We start from the raw sequence: 22,939 nt of genomic DNA, 5'->3' as shown, positions 1-22,939 counted from the left end.
TGAAGACCTTGCTCTCTGCTTTCCAGATATATTACCATGATTTGAGCCAAATTTTGTCCTCCATGCCCTTCTGCCTTGATGGTTTCTGCCTTAGAGCTAGGTGACAATGGCCTGGCACCTTTCAAACCTTAAGGTTAACCTCTCCTTTTAAATTGTCAGTGCCAGTTATTATCCCAGAATAGGAAAGCTGACTTAATACATAAATGTTCTGTTGGTCAGTTTTACTCAAAATAATACAGTGGTTTGATCTGCACTGACAGTCTATTAGAACATAAATCATATCTTCAACTGTGTTAAGAACTCCCTTCAAAACCACAATGTGTGCATTTGCAGTCAATTCTACCTTTGATCAATATACTCTTAACATGCCTTGATCCAGTGGAATCTAAAAGTTTTGACAAAAGTCTCATTTGTAAGGATTTAAGCTTTTTAGTTATTGAAACAAATTCCTACTTTTTCCAAATAAACATTAAATGTACATCTGACAATGTACTTACAGATCTTTTGCTAATTATTGCCACATATACAGATAATAATTTTTAATGGTGAAATTCTCTTTGCCCTTTAAATTATTTCTGTTCTGGAAGCAGTTTATTTCATATGCATATATAATTTCATCTTACAATTCTGAATATGTCTTATTTAGATAGATATATTCTTTGTCTTCATTTCTTTTATACTTATTAGACAAGATTGGTTAGTATTCATAAAATATTACAAAAATGAACATAAACAGGAAATCCATGCTATAGTGATGAATACCAGAAGACTCAAAAAAAGATAATGTTGGGGAGTTAATAATCTTTATTGAAGTGGGACAAAGTTGACACACTGCCTCTGAAATGTGGAATTGAATCCACGGCTAAGAGTTTTAAAGTTTAGCACTGCCCTGTGTTAATTACCTAAGTATGGTAAAATAAAATTGATCAGCTAATATGTTAAAGAAAGTTACCACTTTTCTTAAAGGTAATTAGTCATCAGTTGTTGGAGTCATTCATCCCATCAAAGCTAAAACCACTTTGTTCTGACTATGAAAGCATGAACAGCACAATAAGCGTTTGCTTAATGCGACTTAACATTCTTTGGTTTCAACTCTGATGCAATGTGTCTTCCATTTGCAAATTATTCATAAGGAAATTAGTTAGTAAACATCTGTTTTATCTACTAGTGCTGATACTCATTGTTACGTAATTTTCTGAATTGTTGAAGTTGTGCATTTGTGCCACCCCCCATCATCTTTACAATTATTTGCTTCAGTTTACCAGATGGCAGCAGAATTCTTGAGATATGTGACTGTGTTTAATAGTTGGCATACTTTACAGTAAGATTTGTTTTATTATAAACAAAAGAAAAGTTGGGTATAGTAGTGCACTCTTTGTAATTCCAGCATTCAGGGAGGCTGAAGCCAGGATTGCTGGGAATTTGAGACCAGCCTCGTCTACGTAGTTAATTTAAGGTCTGTCTGAACTGCAAAGTTGAGACCTGTTTCAAAAAAGAAAAAGTCATCTTGAACATTTCGGTTGTGTTATTAGTACCTTATATTTGTAACATCTTTGTACTAAATAATGAGATAATGTATGGTATCAGGAACAAAACTGTTACACATGTTCAGTATAATTTGATGATAAATGGCAAAATGACATCTTTAGTTTATCACGGCAGTATCCCATACCGCTGGTAATAAAACACTGTATTTTCCTGATATATTTTATTTTTGTTTGTAAGCTATACATCTTTTAGATGTTAAGACTTGGTGACTTTTTAAAAAATATTGCCAAGAGAAAAAGATATCCATAGTGTAAAGTTTTCATGATAAAGATAGCTCTGTGGTGTCAGTGTGCTAGTCATTTTGTGCCACTTTTTCATTGCTCAAGGATCAACCTATGAACACATTGTAAGTTAACTAAAAGATTGTTTTATATAATTGCAAATCATGGCTATGGTCCAATAGTTCATCTCACTCCACTTTTACCCCTATTTCAGCCTAGTATTAAATGTTAGTAATGTTTAAGAACTGTTTAGCATTTATGATGATATTAGAAGGGGAACCATCTTACCAAATTTCCTGCCCCAAATTTCTTTCAGCAATGTTCCTGACAATAGTATAACTACTGAGCCATTTAAGTTTACTGTCTGTAATGAAACCTTTTACTATAATTTCAATAATGCCTGTAATGAAATGTTGAAGGGTTCTTGTTTCTAACTTTTGTTACTCGAGATAAAATCTGTATCTTGATGAATATAATACATCAGTTGTATGTTCTCTCTTGAAGATTATTAAACGTGGACTAATTGTTAGGCTAAACATGCTATATTCTTGCATTATTATATGGCATAGTTTTCAGGTCTGCTAACAATACCATTATAAATGTTCTGTATTTTTTTATTTTCCTGTTAGTGTGACATCCAAAATAGGAGACTCCTTAGAAAACATGATTATATTGTGTACTCTTCTTTTAAATTGTGAGGTTTAGGGTGTATGTTTGTAAATTATGTATAGTATATGTAGGTTTAAATACTGTTGTAACTATACATATATATGTATATATAGTTAATTAAGATTTGTTTGGCAGTTAGGATACAGTTGGTGAATGGTTTTCTCCTCTTGACCCAAGCTCATACATTACTAACCGAAGTTGTCATGTATTCTTAAGGATAATTTAAATGAACATAAGAGTTTATGAAAACCTGACAGGTCTAACTGTAACTCAGTTAGTAGAAAGCACTGTAGTTTATTTATAGCTGTATAATATAGTTACTAATGAACTGTACAATAAGGGCAAATTCTAGTATTTTTTTGTATGAAATTACACTATCTGAGAAAAGTTAGTATGTAGTAATAGTAGTACCCACAAAATGTTAACCTAATTGCAATAAATATAATTAATAGTGTACATAAAAGGATGAAATTAAGTTAATTTTCTATGAAAAAAAGAATTATTCATGAACAGAAAGTGGACAACATAGATTTGATGACAGGAAGGTTGTATCTAATCTGAATTACTGAGTGACCTAGGAAGCTTGCTCAAAGGGATTACAGAATAATTATGTTAATATGCAATTATCGCCTCATTTCTTCTGTAGTAACCTCAAGATGTAGTGTAGTGAGGGTGTTATAGCAAGTGCTGATAGTTTGCAAAAATACTGATGTTTGAGATTTCTGAGACAATAAGTCTAGCTTGAGGCATATAAGTGATGATCTGTCATCTTGAAGACAGATCTGACCTTTGTACATTTTTTTAATACTCACTGTATATAACTAGAGGCAGTTATAGCTGTAGAACTCATTATGATTTTATAGAAAATGAAATATGTTTTATGTAGATGTAAAATTCCCATTTGCAGCTTTTTAAAAAGTGTGTGAATATTTTAGAGAACATCTTTGAATTCAGTTAAAACATTCTATGATTACATGATTATATGGGAGAGGATTTAGTAATTATGTCTAAACATCATTTTAAAAGATCCTAATTGATATACCAAATTCACTGAACTCATTGAATTGAAATTTAAGCAGTCTAAATATAATATTACAGTCAGTGTTCTTTTAAAAAACCTAATGAATAATGCCTTTCTTCAAATATGTCTCTATTTGTTATAGTATCATAAATTTGGGTTATTGATGACTATGTTAAGTATATTTTACCATGGAAAACTTGTTAAAAATTGAGACAGCATAAAATTAGTTTATGTCAAATGCTTTCTTATCTGGACGCTATATAATTTTCTCTTAACATAGTGAAATGAATGTTATAATTCTGGATCTGTTGTGCATTACAAAATAGTTTGATGATCCATTGGGTTTTATTGTATCTTAATATATCAGCTTGAATTTTGAATAGTGTTATTAAGAACAAGTATATTTGGAAAATTTTATAATTAGAATATATCCTGAAAATTAAAACAAGACAATGTTTAATTCTTCCTAAAATGCTAGTTTAGTCAACTTCTTCAAGTATATTTTTAATGTAGATTTTTTACTATTAACTTACTGAGTGAGTGCCTTGATCATTATCTATAAAAAGGTAACTTACTTATGGGCAACCAAGCCATGTTTCACTATGAAGATGTGAAAAAAATCTTTCTTAAAGGCCTCAATTGAAATATTTTATAAATATATATTTGACATTTTGCTAGATGTTTTTGTAAATAAAATACCTGTTGTGCACATATTTTTCTATGTTTTTGAGCAAAGCAGTTTGGTATCTTCAGAATACGATCTTATGAAAAGCTTTTATAAAGCCATTCTGGTAATGAGGATGCAGTCTTCAAGCAGACATGGTATTCTCATAGTTTGTCACCCTGCTGTTCAGGGGGTACCAATGAAGTTGCTTTAATAAATGGGAAGCGTCTGTTCCATCTCTGAACCTCTCACACCATAACAGATGGGTGGAACATAGAACATGGAAGGTTTTACCTCTGAGGTGGTAACAGTGAAGCCACTCATTAACACTGAATTTACCACTTCGTTAGCAACACTGCTTCCTGTTGAGAAAAGCTAATACAGGCTTTCAAAATGACTGAGCATATATTTGTCTACCTCTGTGATTATGATAAATAGGAATAGAAAGTGTCTTTCAAGCTACTGTTTTTCTAAATTGTCATTTATTTCAGATTTATGAATTGTTACTACTGAAGCATTTTACTTTTTCTGTCCAATTTAATGAGAAAAATCAGGACTGAGTAATAGTGTAATAGCAAAGCTTGCTTTTCGTTGACATTTGTAAACTCCTTCCATACATGTTTATGTCCTGCCCATTTTTAACTTCTGTGTTTGTGATATAGAGACTCCTGCTGGGTGCTGTGTTAGCACCATTTTGGGGCGATATCATTGAATATGATCTTATTGGAAGTCTAGTTTTATTACTGCGGAAATTTGCCAAATTCAAAACAGAATTTTAAACCCTATGAGGAGTTAGAATAATGCCAAAGAAAGATATCTGTAATGTTTGTTTGTGATTAAACATTTTGTGGAAAGAATAAGATCGTATATATATATGTGCTTGTTCTAAGTTATGAAGTAAGAAAAATTAATTATGCACAGTTCTTTATTCTTGAACTAGATTTAATGTTTTACAAAGCATGAAATTGGCACTATAAAGGATAATAGAAACACTGACATTTATTTGATATGTTTTTAATTTCTAAATACTGGATTGTAAAGTCTGTTTCATTTTATTTTTATTTATTATTTAATTTTTGACACTGGGGATCAAACTCATGACTTTGTGCTTATCAGGCAGTCATTGGTGCCACTGGGCTATATTCCCAATCCTTAGTCCAACTGTTTTAATAGTATTACTTTAACAAGATAAAAAGAGTGTAAAAGAAAAATGCGCCAGCTTTATTGTTTGAGGAGGAAAGTCCTACTCTGTCTTGTTTACTATTTTATGTTGAATAACTAGAGTGGTGCCCAGCACATAGTGAGTGCTCAATAAGTATTTGGCAAATTACTGAACTATACTTACTACTATGTATAAAAGGAAAAGGAGTAGAAAATTTAGACAGTACTTTAAATAGTTAACACTTGTAATTGGCAAATAAACTCTTTAAGTAGTACATGAAGACTTTTGGAAATGTTGAGAGCTTTGCTACAGTTGCTCAAGTCAGGAAGTTAAAATTGGAATGTAGATAGCGTTTAATAGAATAGAGTATCTAAATTTCATAGGTAAAAATATTTTTCTTTTTATATTTCAGACATACTATCTTTGATTTTGCATTTGTGTTTATCTTCATCCAACACATACTTATTCCTTTATTTAACAAATAATGCATCTATGTCAACTGCTATACTATGTTCTAGAAATAAGATGTTGGATAGGTTGTAGTTCCTGTCCTTGAAAAGCTTATATTCTAATAAAGGCAATTCCAATACAATGTGGTCATTTCTAAGAACAAAATAAAAAACAAGGTGCAAGAGAACTCTTTAGAGTAGAGGTAGTAATTACACACGAGGTGTGAAAGTTTCCCAAGTACTCACAAGTCTTTCCTTTTAAAGTATTGTCATCTACTCATAATGATTACATCTACTATCTAAAATGCTTAAGAATCTTTATGTGATATATGAAAAAAACTAAAAAACACAATTATGTTTTGATATTTTGAAATTTTTTAGGCTACTGCACTGAATTGTAAGATCACAAATGGAATAATTGTTTTCAGAGGGTAATTGGAATTTGTGAACTCAGTATGAAATTATAACATAAAATTTAATAATTTAAATTTTACTAATTTTGGATTAATGGGTAATTTGTATAAGGAATACATGAAACTGAAGCATTGTGTTACAGTTAGAATTTTAGGAGAATATTAAATATTTTCAAAAGTAAAAATCACTGTTTTAACACAGTTGATGGTAATAGACAATATGTTTGTTCAAGCAAAGTTCTTTAATGAGTAGCATTTTGTTATCTTCCTCAGGAATGAGCTCTTATGTGACAAAACTTTTCTTTGATATTTGATAATTCAGAATGTTCTGTAATATAATCTGCTTGGTGAGATAACTTTGTTCGGTGTCTGCATTTGAGGTTTTAGTTTATTCAGCTTGTGATGCCTTAGTTTATATGTGTATATGAGTTTGTGCTGCATATTTTATATATATATATGCAGAATTGAGCTGTTGCCTTACACAAAGAACAATATTAATATTTGAGATGCATTTCAAATGCATGAGCTTTTTGAAGTGTTTCTTCATTCTTGGAAGGTTACTTGGATCTTGATATAAAGGTTAGAAAAATAAAAGTAATAAAAATGTGTACTTTCAGCTTTCCATACTCTAATAGTACTTTTTTCATGCAAATCTAAACTTTTGTTTTCCATTTTCTAGACTAAATGTGTTAAATGGGCTTGCCAACAATATGGATGATTTGAAGATAGACACCGATATTACTGGTGCTAAAGAAGAACTCCTAGATGACAACAATTTTATCTCAGAAAACGAGAGTGGAGTTCATAAACCAAAAGATTATCAAACATCATTTAAGAAAAACAGTTCATTGACTCTATCTGAAGAACTATCAAAGGACAAATCTGAAAAAGCCTTAAGTGGAGGCCAGTCTACTTTGTTTATGCATGCTGGTGCTCCTACTGTTTCTAGTGAAAATTTTACCTTACCTAAAGGAGCTACTGTTAATGGACCAGTTTCACACTCCTCCTTAACTAAGACTTCCAGTATGAATAAAGGTAGTGTTTCATTAACCACTGGACAGCCTGTGGATCAGCCAGCAACAGAATCTTGTTCAACTTTGAAGGTGGCAGCTGATCTTCAGCTGTCTACACCACAAAAAGCAAGTCAACACCAAGTTCTATTTTTGTTATCAGATGTAGCACATAATAAGAATCCAACCCATTCCATTAAAAAACTACCTACCTCTACAGTTGGTTGTGACATTCAAAATTCAGTAGGGAATAGTATGAAATCAGATAGCACTTTAATAAGTCAAGTAGAGGTGGGTGAGGATAGTGAAGATTTACTAGTAAAAGATGATGGTGTTAATACAATAACAGGAATTTCCTCAGGTACAGATGAATTTAGGTCAGAAAATGATACGAACTGGGATCCCCAAAAAGAGTTCATTCAGTTTCTTATAACTAATGAAGAAACTGTGGATAAAGCACCCGCTCACTCTAAAGTAGGTCTAGAAAAAAAAAGAAAGCGAAAAATGGATATAAGCAAGATAACTCGTTACACGGAGGATTGTTTTGGTGATTCTAAATGTGTACCAAATAAATCAAAAATGCTAGAAGTTGATCTTATGAAACAGAATGAAGAAGGACAAACAATAGACTCAGAAAAATACACATTATCAAAAGTGAAGCCTGAATCGACTGATGAAGACTTAGAATCTGTAGATGCTTTTCAACAGCTAATTTATAATCCAGATAAATGTGGAGAAGACAGTTCAGCTGTTCATACTAGCACTTTTATTTCAAATACCGTAAAAAAGAAATGTGAAGAGAGTGATCCTGAGTCACCTGCTACTTTTAGTACTGAAGAGCCATCATTCTACCCCTGTACAAAGTGCAATGTGAATTTTAGGGAGAAAAAGCACCTCCATAGGCATATGATGTATCATTTAGATGGGAATAGTCACTTTCGCCACCTTAATGTCCCAAGGCCATATGCATGTCGAGAATGTGGAAGGACATTTAGAGATCGCAATTCACTTCTAAAACATATGATTATCCACCAAGAAAGAAGACAGAAGTTGATGGAGGAAATTCGTGAATTGAAAGAACTTCAGGATGAAGGAAGAAGTGCACGATTACAATGTCCTCAGTGTGTATTTGGTACCAATTGCCCTAAAACGTTTGTGCAACATGCTAAAACCCATGAAAAAGATAAAAGGTACTATTGCTGTGAAGAGTGTAATTTCATGGCAGTGACAGAAAATGAATTGGAATGCCATCGGGGCATTGCCCATGGAGCTGTGGTAAAATGCCCTATTGTCAATTCTGATACAGGCCAGAGAAAAACACAAAAAAAGACTTTCGTGAAAGACTCTGTTACAGGATCATCCAAAAAATCAGCTACATACACGTGTAAGGTGTGTCCTTTTACCACTTCAGCCAGAAGTATTTTAAAAAAACACGTGGAATATTTGCATTCCTCATCATGTGTTGATTCATTTAGTAATTCTCTGGGGCTAGATAAAAAAAAAAGTGACACCCTTGAAGAGCCTATAGATGTAGATAGCACTAAACCATTAATTAAGCAACAATCAACCACATTTCCAAAGAACTCTGCTTTAAAGCAAGATGTAAAACGAACATTTGGATCAAATTCACAATCAAGTAATTTTTCAAAATTACATAAGCGGCCACATAGAATACAAAAAGCTCGGAAAAGCATTGCCCAATCAGGGGTAAACATGAACAGTCAAAACAGCTCTCCTCACAAGACTATTATGATTAAAAGCAGCACTGACCAAAAACCGAAGTATTTCCATCAAACAGGAAAAGAAAAATCTAATGCCAAGGCAAATAGCAACTATTTATATAGACATAAATATGAAAACTACAGGATGATCAAAAAATCAGGTGAATCATATCCTCTGCATTTCAAAAAAGAAGTTAGTTCATTAAATTCTTTACATCTGTTTTCATCAAGTAATTCTCATAATAGTTTTATTTCAGACTCTGATAACCAAGACACCAAACGACCAGAAGGCTTCAAGGACCACAGGCGTGTAGCTGTGAAAAGAGTAGCTAAAGAATCTAAGAAGGAAAATTCTGTCCAAGGAGAAGACTTGAATAGCTATCCTGATTTTTTGCATAAAATGACTGTTGTGGTTTTGCAAAAGCTTAATTCTGCTGAAAAGAAAGATAGTTTCGAAACAGAAGATGATAGTTCCTGGGATAATGTTGAGCTAAGTGACTACACTACACAGCCTATAGATGATGAAACATACACTGATCTTAATCAAGAACGTGTAAACATATTTCCCCTATTTAAAAGCAAGGTGGAAGGTGAAGAACCAGGAGAAAATGCTGCCCTTAGTTATGATCAAAATAATGGCTTTTATTTTGAATATTACGAAGATGGTGAATCTAACAACTTTTTACATGAGATACATGATTCTCAGCATTTAGAAAATTCAGAAACTTCATTGTCAAAACATAGTTCTGTTTTTCATTGGACTGATTTGTCTCTTGAGAAGAAATCATGCCCTTATTGCCCAGCAACGTTTGAAACAGGTGTTGGGCTGTCAAATCATGTCCGAGGACATCTTCACAGAGCAGGATTAAGTTATGAAGCCCGTCATGTTGTATCACCAGAGCAGATAGCCACAAGTGACAAAATGCAACATTTCAAAAGAACTGGCACAGGGACACCTGTTAAGAGAGTTAGAAAAGGTAAGTGCTCACACAGATAGTTTGAGCTAATTTATTTATGTTCAAATTTAGAGGATTTGAAAGTTTTGAATTTGATCTTTTGTTAGAATCAAATAATTTCATATTTTAGAATTTAATAAATTCTGATACTATTAAAATTTTTTTTTAGCTATAGAGAAATCTGAAACCACTTCTGAACATACTTGTCAACTCTGTGGTGGTTGGTTTGATACTAAAATTGGATTGTCAAATCACGTTAGAGGCCACCTGAAAAGGCTTGGAAAGACCAAATGGGATGCTCATAAATCTCCAATTTGTGTTCTGAATGAGATGATGCAAAATGAAGAAAAATATGAAAAAATCTTAAAAGCGTTGAACAACCGTCGTATTATTCCCAGACCATTTGTAGCTCAAAAACTAGCATCAAGTGATGATTTTCTTTCTCAAAATGTTTTACCTCTTGAAGCATACCATAATGGCCTAAAGACTGAAGCTCTGTCAGCGTCTGCATCAGAGGAAGAAGGACTGAACTTTTTAAATGAGTACGATGAAACAAAACCTGAACTGTCCAGTGGAAGGAAGAATCAGTCTCTTACACTGATAGAACTTCTTAAAAATAAAAGGATGGGAGAAGAAAGGAATTCTGCTCTTTCTCCTCAGAAGATCCACAATCAAACAGCAAGAAAGAGATTTGTTCAGAAATGTGTTCTTCCATTAAATGAAGACAGTCCTTTGATGTATCAACCACAAAAAATGGACTTGACTATGCACTCAGGTAAGAGGACACTTAGTAACTATAATTTTAGAACACTTCAGTTGTTTTCTTTTATTGGAATATTTGTGGGAAATACTTTCTCAGAATCTTCTTATTTAAGCTACTTTTTTTGCAGAACAGATTGGTTTTTCTGTCATTTGTGTATAACTCATCAGTTGATGCTCATCAGCACAGTCTTTGCCTCATTTCATAGTCGCATAGTCTGACTGTAAGGTGAGAAAAAAGCAAAAAAAGACACACACAAACAACAACAAATAAAAAGCTGGTCTGTAAAAATATAATTTGCGAGGGTTAAAGAACGATTATGGATGGGAGGGAGGTTGATGTTGTTCAAAAGATAGCATTACTGAAAGGGGAGACCTTTGTCATATTTTTGCCAGTTCTCCAAAGAGATAATATTCTCAAGATTTAGCTGTTGGTTTTCCCACTGCTTAGGTAAAACAAAACAAAGCAGACTCTTTAAACTGAATGGATTGGTGTCTGTTGTGTGTTGTGATTAACCCAAAGAAGCCTCTTCCTCTCCAATTCGTCATTGTACTGTGGAATAGTTTGGTTTTGAAGAATTGTTGTGAGTATATGAAACATATATATATATATATATTTTTTTTGTTTTTTGGTTTTTGTATCTTGCAATAGTGTTCTACTGGAATAGAAGAGATGATTTAGCATGGTGATTGCATACCAGTTGTTCCCTTCCAAGGAATATTTTGTATATATTGGTAAATGACATGGCAATTAAAGTAGCCAGACTTCATTCATTATTGCTGCTGGTTTATACTTTTAAGACTAGAAGAATTGTAAGCCTCTTTATAGGTTTCTTTTGGAGATTAAGAGTTTGGGGTTTATGTTGACAGTCTCATGATTGGAGCCCTAATAAAGTGTGTCTGAGGTAATAGTAAGTGGCCGATGGACTAATGAATAAAGTTACTGTAAGGAAATATTAATTGTGTATTTCTGGCAGAGATCCCAAATATTTGTTAATACAGTGTTGACTTAAGGAAAGATATTATCTTGTATTTTAAATGGCCTGAAAAATGATTTATTTAGTTGGAATTCTGCTTAATAGGGCTCTTCGTACAAAGATTTTTGGCAAAGTCAGTAGCTTTCAGTGTTTTTCAAAAGGATAAAATACAGGGAAGGTGTGTTAGTTGTGTTGACTAAGGTGTACTATACTTACAAAAGGAACTTGTATGTGTGGCTATCAAAGTAATGTTGAGGAAACCAACTGAAATATGTTGGGGGAGTGAGATTTGTCTGAGAAGTTAGGAGTTTCTTATTGTTTCAACTTGTTTTTCCTGGGATGACTAAGATGTTAGTTTGTTGATCATTTATTTAGCACAAAGATTTTAGCAAAAAACTTCAAATCATTAACTTTCATTATTGATTGCGCATTCAAAGTAATGAACATAAAATGCCCTGAATAAAATGTTGTGTCTAACAGCTGTTCAATGGTGTGTTTTACCACCTTTTCTCCAAGCCTTCATCAAAAGCCTAATTTAGTATCAAGCCTTTTACGGTTTTGTGGGTAAAACACTTTAATTACCACTTTGTCAACTAGACTTCTTAGTTCTTTTTATTGGTAATGTTGTAAGCTTTGAAACTCTTAACATACTATTCAAATCACAGGGTTTTATTTCATAGTAGGTTTAAGAAATGATCTGCGTAACACAGAAATCTGCAAGAAAATGATAATAGGTGTTAAATCTAGAGGAGCATAGAAGTTCAGGTCACTCCTCTTCCACCTTTCCAAAGAGCATGGGTTGGCTCTAACTACTAACTATAAACAACTAATAATTAACTCTCCCTTCTTATATTAAGCTAAACTAATTCAGTGAACGCTTTTGAAACCATCTTTGTTGTGGTACTTCTCTACACACTTTAAGCTAAGAAAATTTCACTTTTTGAAGTGGGAACTGGATTATAGTTTTCTTTTGAATGATAGGTATGCCTGTGAAGCTTAGAACATGTGTGCATTGCAATACGACGTTTACAAGTGCTGTTAGCCTGTCCAACCACTTACGCGCTTATGCACGAAAGAAGAGTGCTGGACTTTTGACTGGTACAGGTATGTTTGAACAGATATCACAGCAAGCCTGTTTGATACAATACACTTCTTTTTCACCATGCTGGTGCTAATTCAGATTATATTTATAACTTTCTTTGGTAAGCATTAGTTGAATCTGAATAGACATTAAATTTCAGCAACTTGTAAACTATTAATATAACTAATCAAGTGGTTCTTTTTCACTTGGCTCATACTGACTTGATTTGGAGGAAAAAAAGTAGAATTGTGGAACTTTTGAGCCTACATTAAACCCATCAATTTTTAAAGTATGCTATTTTTGATTTTTAAATTTATTTTATTACTAGATTCTGTTAAGACACCTCTCTTTGGGTGGGAAAAAAATGTAGTTCTAGCTTAGGGAAATGCTTTATTAGAAAAGGAAATTACAGTGAAATTTCAAAAATATAAAACTGATTAAAAAACTAAGCAACCTAATGAGTTTTCTATTAGCCTCTAGATCCTGTCTTTGAAGTTCGGACCTTAATAATGGTCTGTTCTGAGAACTGAATAGATTTTTCTTTTTCTGTCCTATACTATATTTAGGATTAATAAATATAGCTATACACATACATGCACATTTCTGTGTTATTTTTGGTTGGCTAGCCCAACCTTGCAGATACTCTTCATACTGCTATTAGTAAAACTGCTTAATAAGCTAACTCATATGTAATGTGCTTCTTAAAGCCTGCAAAATTTTGCTTTGCTCTTTTATTTGTAGCCTTTCAAACTATCCTATATTAGCAAGTCCAGTGTCTTTCACATCTTAAAACAAACTCATTTTTTCTAAATAAATCTATATAAATTTTATTATGTAAAATTCTCTTTTTAGTCTTTCTTTTCTTGTCCTTTTAGATCTCTACCTTCTGCTTTCTCGGGCTGTTTTCACTCATTTTTTCTTTCTCATGCCTTATGACTTACATCAAATATGTTCTTATTTCCCAAAGACACTTGTATTTATGCTAGTGTCTTTACTCTGCTTCTTTATTCTTTGACTTGATATACAAACAATAACCAGAATTCCCATTGACCATTTATATTAAAAGGAGAGGAATAGTGAATTTTCTTCAGGGGATCAGAGCTCCTACTGTGCGGTTGTAATTTTTATATACTTTCACCTTTATCAGGCTTGGAAGATGATTGCAAACATGAGAGGTAGAGGCAAATGAAAATGTAGAAATGACGAGTCATCATCATTGCTATCATAACCACTAACCTTTATTGAACACTTACTATAAGTCAGACATTGCTATGCAGTTTACATGCATAGCATTTAATATACAGCCATGTGAGATGTGGGTACTGTAATTCTATTCTCTGTGTTTCACAGAAAGTTACATCTGTTTCAACAGTTTGCTTAACTTTCATAGTTAATGAATATTAAAATTGAAATTCAAGTCAAGACTGTCATACCGGGGCTGGGGATTTAGCTCAGCTGCATAAGCGCCTGCCTTGCAAGCAGGCAGTCGTGAGTTCGATCCCCGGTACCAATAAAAAGGAAAAAGACAAAAAAAAAAAAAAAGGAAAGACTGTCATACCTTAGATCTTTGTTCTTTAGTCACTATCCTGTACCAAGGGATCCTTTTCTTGGGTTTCTTATTTTGGAAAGAAGACAGTTAGTTGTAAAATGAAATTGACTTTAAGTTAGGGAAAAATCTAATCTGATAAAGATTAAGTAAATAAAGGTCTAATTAGAAAAACTGTAAGAAGTGGTTAGGCCTAGTTTAGCCTTTGGAGGGCTTGTGAAAATTTCATTCTGGGTATTCGAGCAGATTTTTAAATACTCAGTGGGATACAGTCTCTCCAATCCAGACTTTGTTAATCCATTTAAAAATGTTTTTACCTCATGTAAAAAACTTCAAAATGTAATGGTGTTGTTTTCATTAAAAAAAACTTTTAATTAGAAAAGTGAAATAGGACAAATTGGGGTATAATCTGGGCCAGTTGTGGGAAACCAAAAGCATGTGTGCTGCAGCAGGCCTGCAGAGTTTTTTGTTGGCACATGAGCCAGGCTGCCCTAGCAGTGGAGCATCAGATAACAGTTGTTTTTCCTAATCTAAAACATCAGAGTATTCAGGTTTCATTGTGCTGTTGAGACTTTGTAATAAATAAGTGAGTTTTGGGTTAGCGTTCGGGCACCTGGTCTCTAAAAGGTTTGCCATCGCTGGCCAGGCCATCAAGAGAAATAGGATAATGCTTTTTAAAATAATCATTAAGTATCAATCAAAATGTCAAAAGTTAGAAAATAAAGGTTTTTTTGGTAGTCCTTGGCAAAACAATGGAAATGAAAACCTGAAGAAAAACCAAGATGGTTTCACACAACTAGTACCCACTTTTAAGAAGCAAAAAAGTTATGGTTTTTCTTAGACATTCTGAAGCATTTTATCCATATTTTTAAAATGTTCTTGATCAGTAGACCTATACAGATGGTGTGTTTGCAATCTATGCCAACTAAGAAGTTTTTATGCAATTTCATTAATGTTTTTGGTTTCTCAGATGGGAATTCTGTATATAAGCTCCAATATACCAATATTCCTCACCCACATCTCATCTTAGTATATAGCAGTGTTCCAACCTATGAGGGTAGATTGTTAAAAGAGATTTATCAGTTCATAGAAATAGCACACATTGGTTTTTCAAGAATATAAGTAGCTACTTGTACAATGAATAAATACAAATTCATGCCAGTTGGTGGCACATGACTACAGTTCCAGCTACTAGTAGGAGGTTGAGGTTGAAAGATGGCAAGTCTGAGGCTAACCTGTGTAATTAACGAGGCTATGTCTCAATATTAAAAAAATAAAATGGGCTTGGGATATACCTCAGATACAGTTTGCCTCATATGAAAAGAAAAACAAAAAAACCAAAAAAATAAAAATAAAGAGGAAGGAAAAGAAGACAAAATATAACTAGAAATTCTTCAAGAGCCCTTAGCATTTTTTTTTATTGAATAAAGGATGCAAGAACTGTATAACGTCAATACTAATTCTCTTATTACAAGTATAAATTAAGATATGTCATTGATACTAGGAAAAGGTATACTGAACAAAATACAAAAGCTTTAGAGTGGAAATTATAAAAGAGGTAGCCATATTTGGCACAGTTAATTTTCAAAAGAGAATTACACAGAACCGACCCAGTTTAACAATTTCTTTTGTATCATCAGTTGTCTACAGTTTATGAAACCATTTTGATTTTCTTAATGGATCTTTGTCTAAAGAGATTAGTATCAAAGGATTTACTTTATATTCTACATTGTAAATTCAAGGCAGACTTCTTATTCAGAGATTAGTTTTCATTAGTATAGATAACCACCTATTCATGATTTTCTTTTTAGATTTGTCTCATGAGAATTAATGGTTTACAGGTATTTTTCCTGGCTAAGTCAAAATATAGTCTCATTAAAACATGTAATTCTCATTAAAATCAGAAATTTCATGATAGAGTTCATAATCAGTGCTTTAGACTATTTTCACTATTTGCGTTGTTTGTTTGTTTGTTGATGATGCCTAGGATTGTATTTTGGACATGCTAAGGAAAGAGCTCTACTCTTAGCCACGTCCCCAGCTCGCCCCAGTATTCACTTTTTTATGTTCCATAGTATTTTATTTGCTTAAATATTCTTTATAATATTTTATTTGCTTAAATATTCTCTTTGCTAGCAAGGTTGAGAACAGTATTACTAAGTTATTAATAGAATACTGTACAATACTGGTTTAGCTTTGTAATAGTGCCAGTTTTATTCAAAATATCCTAGATTGGATGGTAACTTATATAGTGATTCTAGTTATTAACATTTCTAAAACACTTAAAATTATTTAAGGTGAAATTTATCCTAGCAGCTTAATCTGCAATCAGGAGCAAAACATTATGAGATCAAAATAAAGAGTGAATCTCAACAGGTGAGGAAAGGGAAATAATTAAATTCAGAGTACAGTGCTGTCAAAAAAGGTACATCTGTGAGACATACATTTCTACAGTGTATTTATGTGCTATACAGCATTGTGTCGTGGCTTGAAAAGAATAGAATAATGTTGACATTACGCATTTTTATTGGGACTTTTTATATCTGTATACAATCACGTAAAATTACTATTTATTTCATTCACCTGAATTCAGTATAATACACTTTTTTTTTTTTGTCTTTTTGCTTTTTATTGGTACTGGGGGTCGAACTCATGACTGCCTGCTTGCAAGGCAGGTGCTTATGCCGCTGAGCTAAATCCCCAGCCCCTAGTATAATACACTCTTAATATTTTCTTTTTCTCATTAAAAATTAATGCTGGTTATGAACTAATGAACTGATGCAGAACCCTTAGAAGACCATATCCCCAGATTGATAACACTGCCAGAAGAGCTTCTCTCTGTTAAGGGCTGGTACTGACAAATCAACAGTAGTAGCATCTTAGAAATCTTAATATTTCTCTGGCAGCAAGTGTTATTTTTCTCATTTTATTCATTTTTATGTGTAGAGCACATTTTAAAAATCAAATGCTGATTTCAGTAAAATAAATTAAAAATTTCTGGTTACCTGTTTTACATATCCCAAAAAATCCATGTGATGAGGGATTCCTTTCATTGTTTTGAGAACCTTTTATTCATAACATTTTGGAAATACCTGCAACAACAAATCAATGCCCCAAGTACAAAATGTATACCTTTTTTGTTTCTATTTTTTCATAGCATCCACTTTTGTTATAATTGTAGACTGCATGTTACTGAACAGATTCTTTTGCTGTTTTCAGCTTTGATATAATTGGTTATAGAGGTTATAGAAATGCTAATGAATATACTAGGTGGTGTCAGGTACTGAGTGAGTTTGTAAGCCACTAAAAAATTATTTCTAGCTTATAGAAAGTGCTATGAGAGCACTCTCTGGTGTGACTGAAAAAAAATGTGAGGGATTTCAGTTTGCATTAAATCGTTTGTCTTGTAATGAGTGTCTTTGCAGCCTTTTTAAAATTATAGTATTGCATGTTGAAGAAATTGCTTCTTTTATTGTGATTCATTCATCCTGAAAGAATATAAGTAAAAAATTTTAACCTTACTCTGATGAATCAATCAGCTAGCTTTTCCATAAAGCAAATACCTTGGTAATCCTGAGTTTGGGGGATCATGAGAAGTTTGAGACATATCTCTGGTATCAGCAAATTTAAGAAAGAATTAATAGCAGAAGATTTAAAACTATCAAAATCAGAAGACTGTGCAATTAAGTGGTATATTGGTTTTAAGTGCTGTAGGAGTTCAGGTTATTTTCACCTGGATCTCCTCTTGATGGGAACTAGGAATTAAATGAACTCCTTTTTTTCCTGCTTCTTTTACAATTTACTGTATGGTTAAATAGAGCCTCAGGAATACAAAAGAAAAAAAATGTTCATACATTTTTTTGGTATGTTTCTTGTCATTATTTTTAAAATAAGAGAAACATAAAATAGTCACGGAACATTTTCATTCATTTAGCAAAGGTTTAGATTCCTATACTAGAACTACACCTGTCTCTGAGGATATAAAAACCCTAAACTCCTCCTATATAAACATAATTATGACCCAATGGGATCACCGTAAGTGTACTATTACAGAAAACTTTAAGTTTTCAGCCAGACCTCAAATTCAAAGGATAAGAGTTTTATGAAGTAGATCACTCTAGACTGAGAAAAAAAAAAAAATACATTATTTGCACAAAGGAATGAAATTTGGGATACAAGAAGTGCCATGAGATTTAGTTACAGATGTTTGAGAAAATGGTCATGCCAGAAAGGCAGGGTTGTTGCTTTGAATGCTTACTAAAAATTTTATCAGTCACTGAATAATTTTTTAAAATCATGATATGGCATCTCAAACTTTTCGAAAAGTTATCCCTGAGACAGTGAAAGATGGTGCTGTGTATTTTTGTAGCTCCCTTTTATCTTGGTATTTTATTAAAGGCATAAATATTTATACATTTATCTATACAGTAACATCATTTATTCAGGAGTTTCAAGGTAATGTTCAAATTGAATAAATTTTCTAAATAACTAGCCTTTTAAATATCGAGCTTAATTGTTTCCTAACCATTTTTGTGATATTCTAAAATGTTATTTTTACCTTGTAAAACAGTAGACTGAATATAATTCAATCACATTCATATTTAGAATAGTGTCTATACATACTAAACAATTGTTTTATTATACTATCGAGTTAAGCTATTTGCCCACTACATAATGATTGGCTAGTTAGTAATTCAACAAGCATTTTCTCAGTTTTTGCTATGGTTTGTGCATTGTGCTAAATAGTACAGAGATAAAGTGGGCCTCCCAGTATAATAGTAACATAAGCACAAATTTGAAAGTATCTTGGAGAGTTATATGTGAAATATTGTGGAATTTCAGAGGAGGAAAGAACTGTGCTTGGAGCTAGACTAGGACAAGCAAGATTTTTGTATTTGAATGAACCCTTAGTACTTGAGAAGTTGATTAAAATGGAAATTAGGGTCTGCAATAGGGAGTGAACATACCTGAAAAGTATTATCATTAGACAAAGTAGGAAAATTATTTAAAATGGTGGAAAGCTGGAAATAAGGGAATTGAGTTGGATTGGTAAGGTAAGCCAAATAGAAAACATGAAATGCTCCCTAAGAGTTTGGAATTAATTTTTCAGTAAGGCATTGTAGAACTTTCTAGAAGAATTTCTGTAATGTTTGGATTTAGTTGAAAGAGAAATCAGAGGCGTGGTCATTTCAAGAGTTTTTCTTATACCAGGCCAATCGAAATAGGAGAATAACTATATAAAGGGATGATAATAGAGCTATGGTAGTAAAGTAAGGAGGATTGGGCAGATTAAAAAGGTGGAGGACTGATGAAAGAGAAATGGCTCAAGGTTTTAAATCTTCCTAGGAGGGCAGACATAGCAGTTGTTTAGCAGAAGGATAGGACTCACAACCCTGTTAGTTCTCTAGCAGTACATTACTCAGCTGTCTACTGTAACAAACCAGATAGCCACACTTACTGAATCAGTGAGGTTTTTATTGAGAAAATAGAGTCCAAGAATTTTGTGCTGTTGTAGCACAAAATACTTAAATTTTTCTGATTCCTAGTTTTTCTATATATTGATTATAAAATTTAGTTCCTTTTTAGTTTAGTTTTTTTAAAAGTAAATACCTTGTTTTTCATAAGTTTTAATCCTCTAGCATACCTATTAGTTTTGTTACTTAAAGCTCTCTAGGTTTTCCTTTTCATATGAGGTTTTAAAAATTACCTTGAATGTTTATATCTATAGTTATATTTGTGTTTGCTATGATCTCTAGCCTAACATGAATTTCTTGAGTGCTGTTTATAATTTGGATTAAGATACAGTTTGACTTTACAGTAATAAGACATGTTGCTGCTAGACATAAACTTTAGGAAATTTGCTTTAGTTGACTTTATGAGTATAGTCTAGCTATACACTAACTTTCTGTCTTGCAGACTAGGGCAAGATCATTTATTAGAGTTGGGTAGACCCTCACTCAAAAGCAGAAAAGTGGAGTTTACTATTTGTTGTATCTAGGGTTTAGGAGTAAGGTTAATTCTTGTTTCCCAGTGTTCAAAATAAATAACCACAAACACATGTGCATATACACACATGCACGCATATATGTGTATTTATATACATTTTTAGCCTTAGATGGAAGTTAACCAAAGAAGAAAGTGCCTTGTCAATACCATTTTTGGTTGTAGTTTTAGATTTTGTGGGAATGTGTAAAACTTTGAAAAATTAGCAAAAAACAGATTGTGTGGGACAGTGAATTTGTGACATTTAGTGCTGTGAACCTGTCTTAATTTCAGTTGAATGTGATTGTATCAGAGATAATTTAAAGGAAAATTTAAAGTAAGGTATTTTCTTAATTACACCTACTACATCTGAAATGATGTTTTAGAAATACTGAGACTTTAGAAGGCAGAGTATGACAGTGCCCTGGTAATTCTAAACAAAAGTCACTCAACATATTTGTTCATATGTACTTACACATTTATTTCAGTTTCAGCTGTGTCTTAGCAAAAATGATTGATGCTCAGAACAAATGTCTTTTTTTTTTTTTTGCTTAATAAAAATAGTAGGCAAGTTTACTTTGAAAAGAAAATTTTACATTTTTTTTCCTTTGCCTGTTACCAGAAAGAACTAATGCATTTGCTATCTTATTAACTCATACTTTTTCAATAAGCCTTCTGTAGCTAGAATTTTGGTAAGGTAGTAAAACTATATATCTCTTAATTTCTCCGTAAAAATATGTAATGAAGTATCATAGTGATGCTGCTTTTCACTTTACATCTTGAGGATACTTGCACAAAATATTCTGTTAACAAAGGAAACAAACAGAGGGAAGAGATAACTTGCTGAGTGGGAGAAAAATCTTTGTTATTTACTCTTCTGGATACAGAATTAGTATCTAGTATATGTAAAAAATCAAAGACAAGCATTAGTGGCACATACCTATTATCTGAGCACTTGGGAGGGTGAAACAGGAGGGTTGCCATGTGTTTGAGGCCAGACTGAACTACACAAGGAGACCCTGTCTCAAACAACAACAACCAAAAACAACATCAACAAAATAACCCCCAGAAAACAATCCCATTGAAAAGTGAACACTTCTTAAAAGAAGTACAGATAGCCAATAAGTGTATGAAAAAATATGCAATATGTTTAACCATTAGAAAAATGCAAATCAAAACTACTTTAAGATTCCATCTCAACCTACCAGAAAGGCTATTGTCAAGAATACAAAAAATAACAAATGCTGGTGAGGCTGGAGGAATGATCAGGGAGAACTTCTCTATCCTGTTCATAGTATAAACTAGTAGAACAACTGGAAATCAGCATGGAGAGACCCCAAAGAAACCTAGTACCATTTTATACAATTGTATGATTTCTGGGTTTGTTCCCCTTAAGTCAACAGACTAGAGTGACACATGCACATCTTGTGTTTATGACAGCACAATTCACTATAGTTAAACTGTGGAAATAGTGCAGATGCCTTTTAGCAAATAAATGGATAAAGAAAAAATACAGTGGAATAATACTCAGCCATAAAGAAGAGTGAGGTCATGTCTTTTGCTGGAAAATGGATGTACTAGGGATCTGTTATGGTTGGTACATTGTGACAATTTGAGAAGTTTAGCAGTTTAAGATACTCGGCAAATCCTTTCTTTGTAAATGCCCTTATCCTGTGAAAGAGGAAGACACAGAGATTTTGTGAGTGCTACACCTGCCCTGGAGGGAATCAGTAGCCTAGGTATACTATAAGGGAGGAGAAGAGGCTTGTTTTTCCCTTTTGCTCTGGCTGCTGCCTTGAAGTGTTGCCTCAGTACCATGCCACCCTGCCTTGGAACCAACCGGTTGTGGACTGAAACCTCCACACACAGTAAGCTAAATAAACCTTTCCTTCCTTCATTTTGGGTGTTGATTGGTTTTGTCCCAGCAACAAGAGAAAAGTACCAAAATAGAATTTGATATCAGGAATGGGGTTGTTGCAGCAACTATTCGTGACTATGTGTTTTAAGAGCCTTTGGGAATGATTTGAAGTGGAAAGGTTTGGAGATGTTACCTGAATATACAGAGCTTGCAGTGTCTTAGGCTGCTCTTCATGGATGATTCTGGTCAGACCTCGGAAGACCAGAAGGCTGCTAGAAATCTGGTAGAGGCCGGGCTCAGGAGGTTTCTGCTGGAAAGAAGGACTGTATTGGTTGTTGGACTCCAGACAATGCGTGTTGTGGCTTGGGAGAAAGTTTGCATCTTGCTCACATCCAGAGACTTTGCTAAGTGGAGATTAAGGGCAGTGGACTAACTAATCTGGCAAAAGGAATTTCAAGGCAGTCTAATGTTGAGATGGTGATATGACAGTTATTAGGGACTTTTTGCCAGATTTATGTTGTGAATCAAGAGCAAAGATGAAAATGTGATTTTGGCTAGAAAGGAAGCTCCAGTAAAGTTGTGAACTGTAAAGATAGAACCCGATTGCTCAGAAGGAACCAAAAAAAAAAATTAAAAAGATGACCTGCAGGGCATCATAAGAAGAGGCAGTGGGACCTCACACTTTGCAACCTAAAAACTGCAAAAGTGAAAGTCTTTGCTTGGAGGAAAAAGCCACAGAGCACCATGTTCTAGAATGGCAATGGAGACTACCCCAGATTTCAGAATGGCAGCAGCATAGAGAATCTGTTCCTCAGAATCAGGGTCACAGTGCTCAATGATCCAGGCACTTGACTCCTACAGCCAAGAGAGAAGAAAGCTTGGCTACTGCTCCAGCTGGCAAC

General features: G+C 33.3%; 1 protein-coding gene across 50 annotated transcripts in view; it reads left to right on the top strand.

Annotated features, from left to right (window-relative positions):
* Window positions 1-22,939, top strand: part of Znf644 (zinc finger protein 644) — a 118,450-nt gene that overhangs the window by 59,968 nt on the left and 35,543 nt on the right. For 35 of the 50 annotated variants that reach the window (XM_063254081.1, XM_013142974.3, XM_063254077.1 and 32 more), the window contains 3 exons: window positions 6,827-9,855; window positions 10,004-10,609; window positions 12,552-12,674. The exons of 7 other annotated variants lie outside the window; for them this stretch is intronic. In XM_063254081.1, coding sequence (XP_063110151.1) covers window positions 6,858-9,855; window positions 10,004-10,609; window positions 12,552-12,674 — 3,727 coding nt within the window. In that variant the 5' untranslated portion in view covers window positions 6,827-6,857. Of the gene's footprint in view, window positions 1-6,826; window positions 9,856-10,003; window positions 10,610-11,044; window positions 11,178-12,551; window positions 12,675-22,939 lie in introns of those variants that run through there. 8 more of the 50 variants (XR_010049009.1, XM_063254083.1, XM_063254085.1 and 5 more) reach the window with 6 other exon arrangements.

This window comes from Cavia porcellus, unplaced genomic scaffold (assembly GCF_034190915.1).
Source record: "Cavia porcellus strain 051 isolate PalLab524CR breed Dunkin Hartley unplaced genomic scaffold, mCavPor4.1 scaffold_1, whole genome shotgun sequence".
Taxonomy (NCBI): domain Eukaryota; kingdom Metazoa; phylum Chordata; class Mammalia; order Rodentia; family Caviidae; genus Cavia; species Cavia porcellus.
The sequence above is the reverse complement of the archived record's forward strand: the minus strand, read 5'-3'. Positions and strand labels throughout refer to the sequence as shown.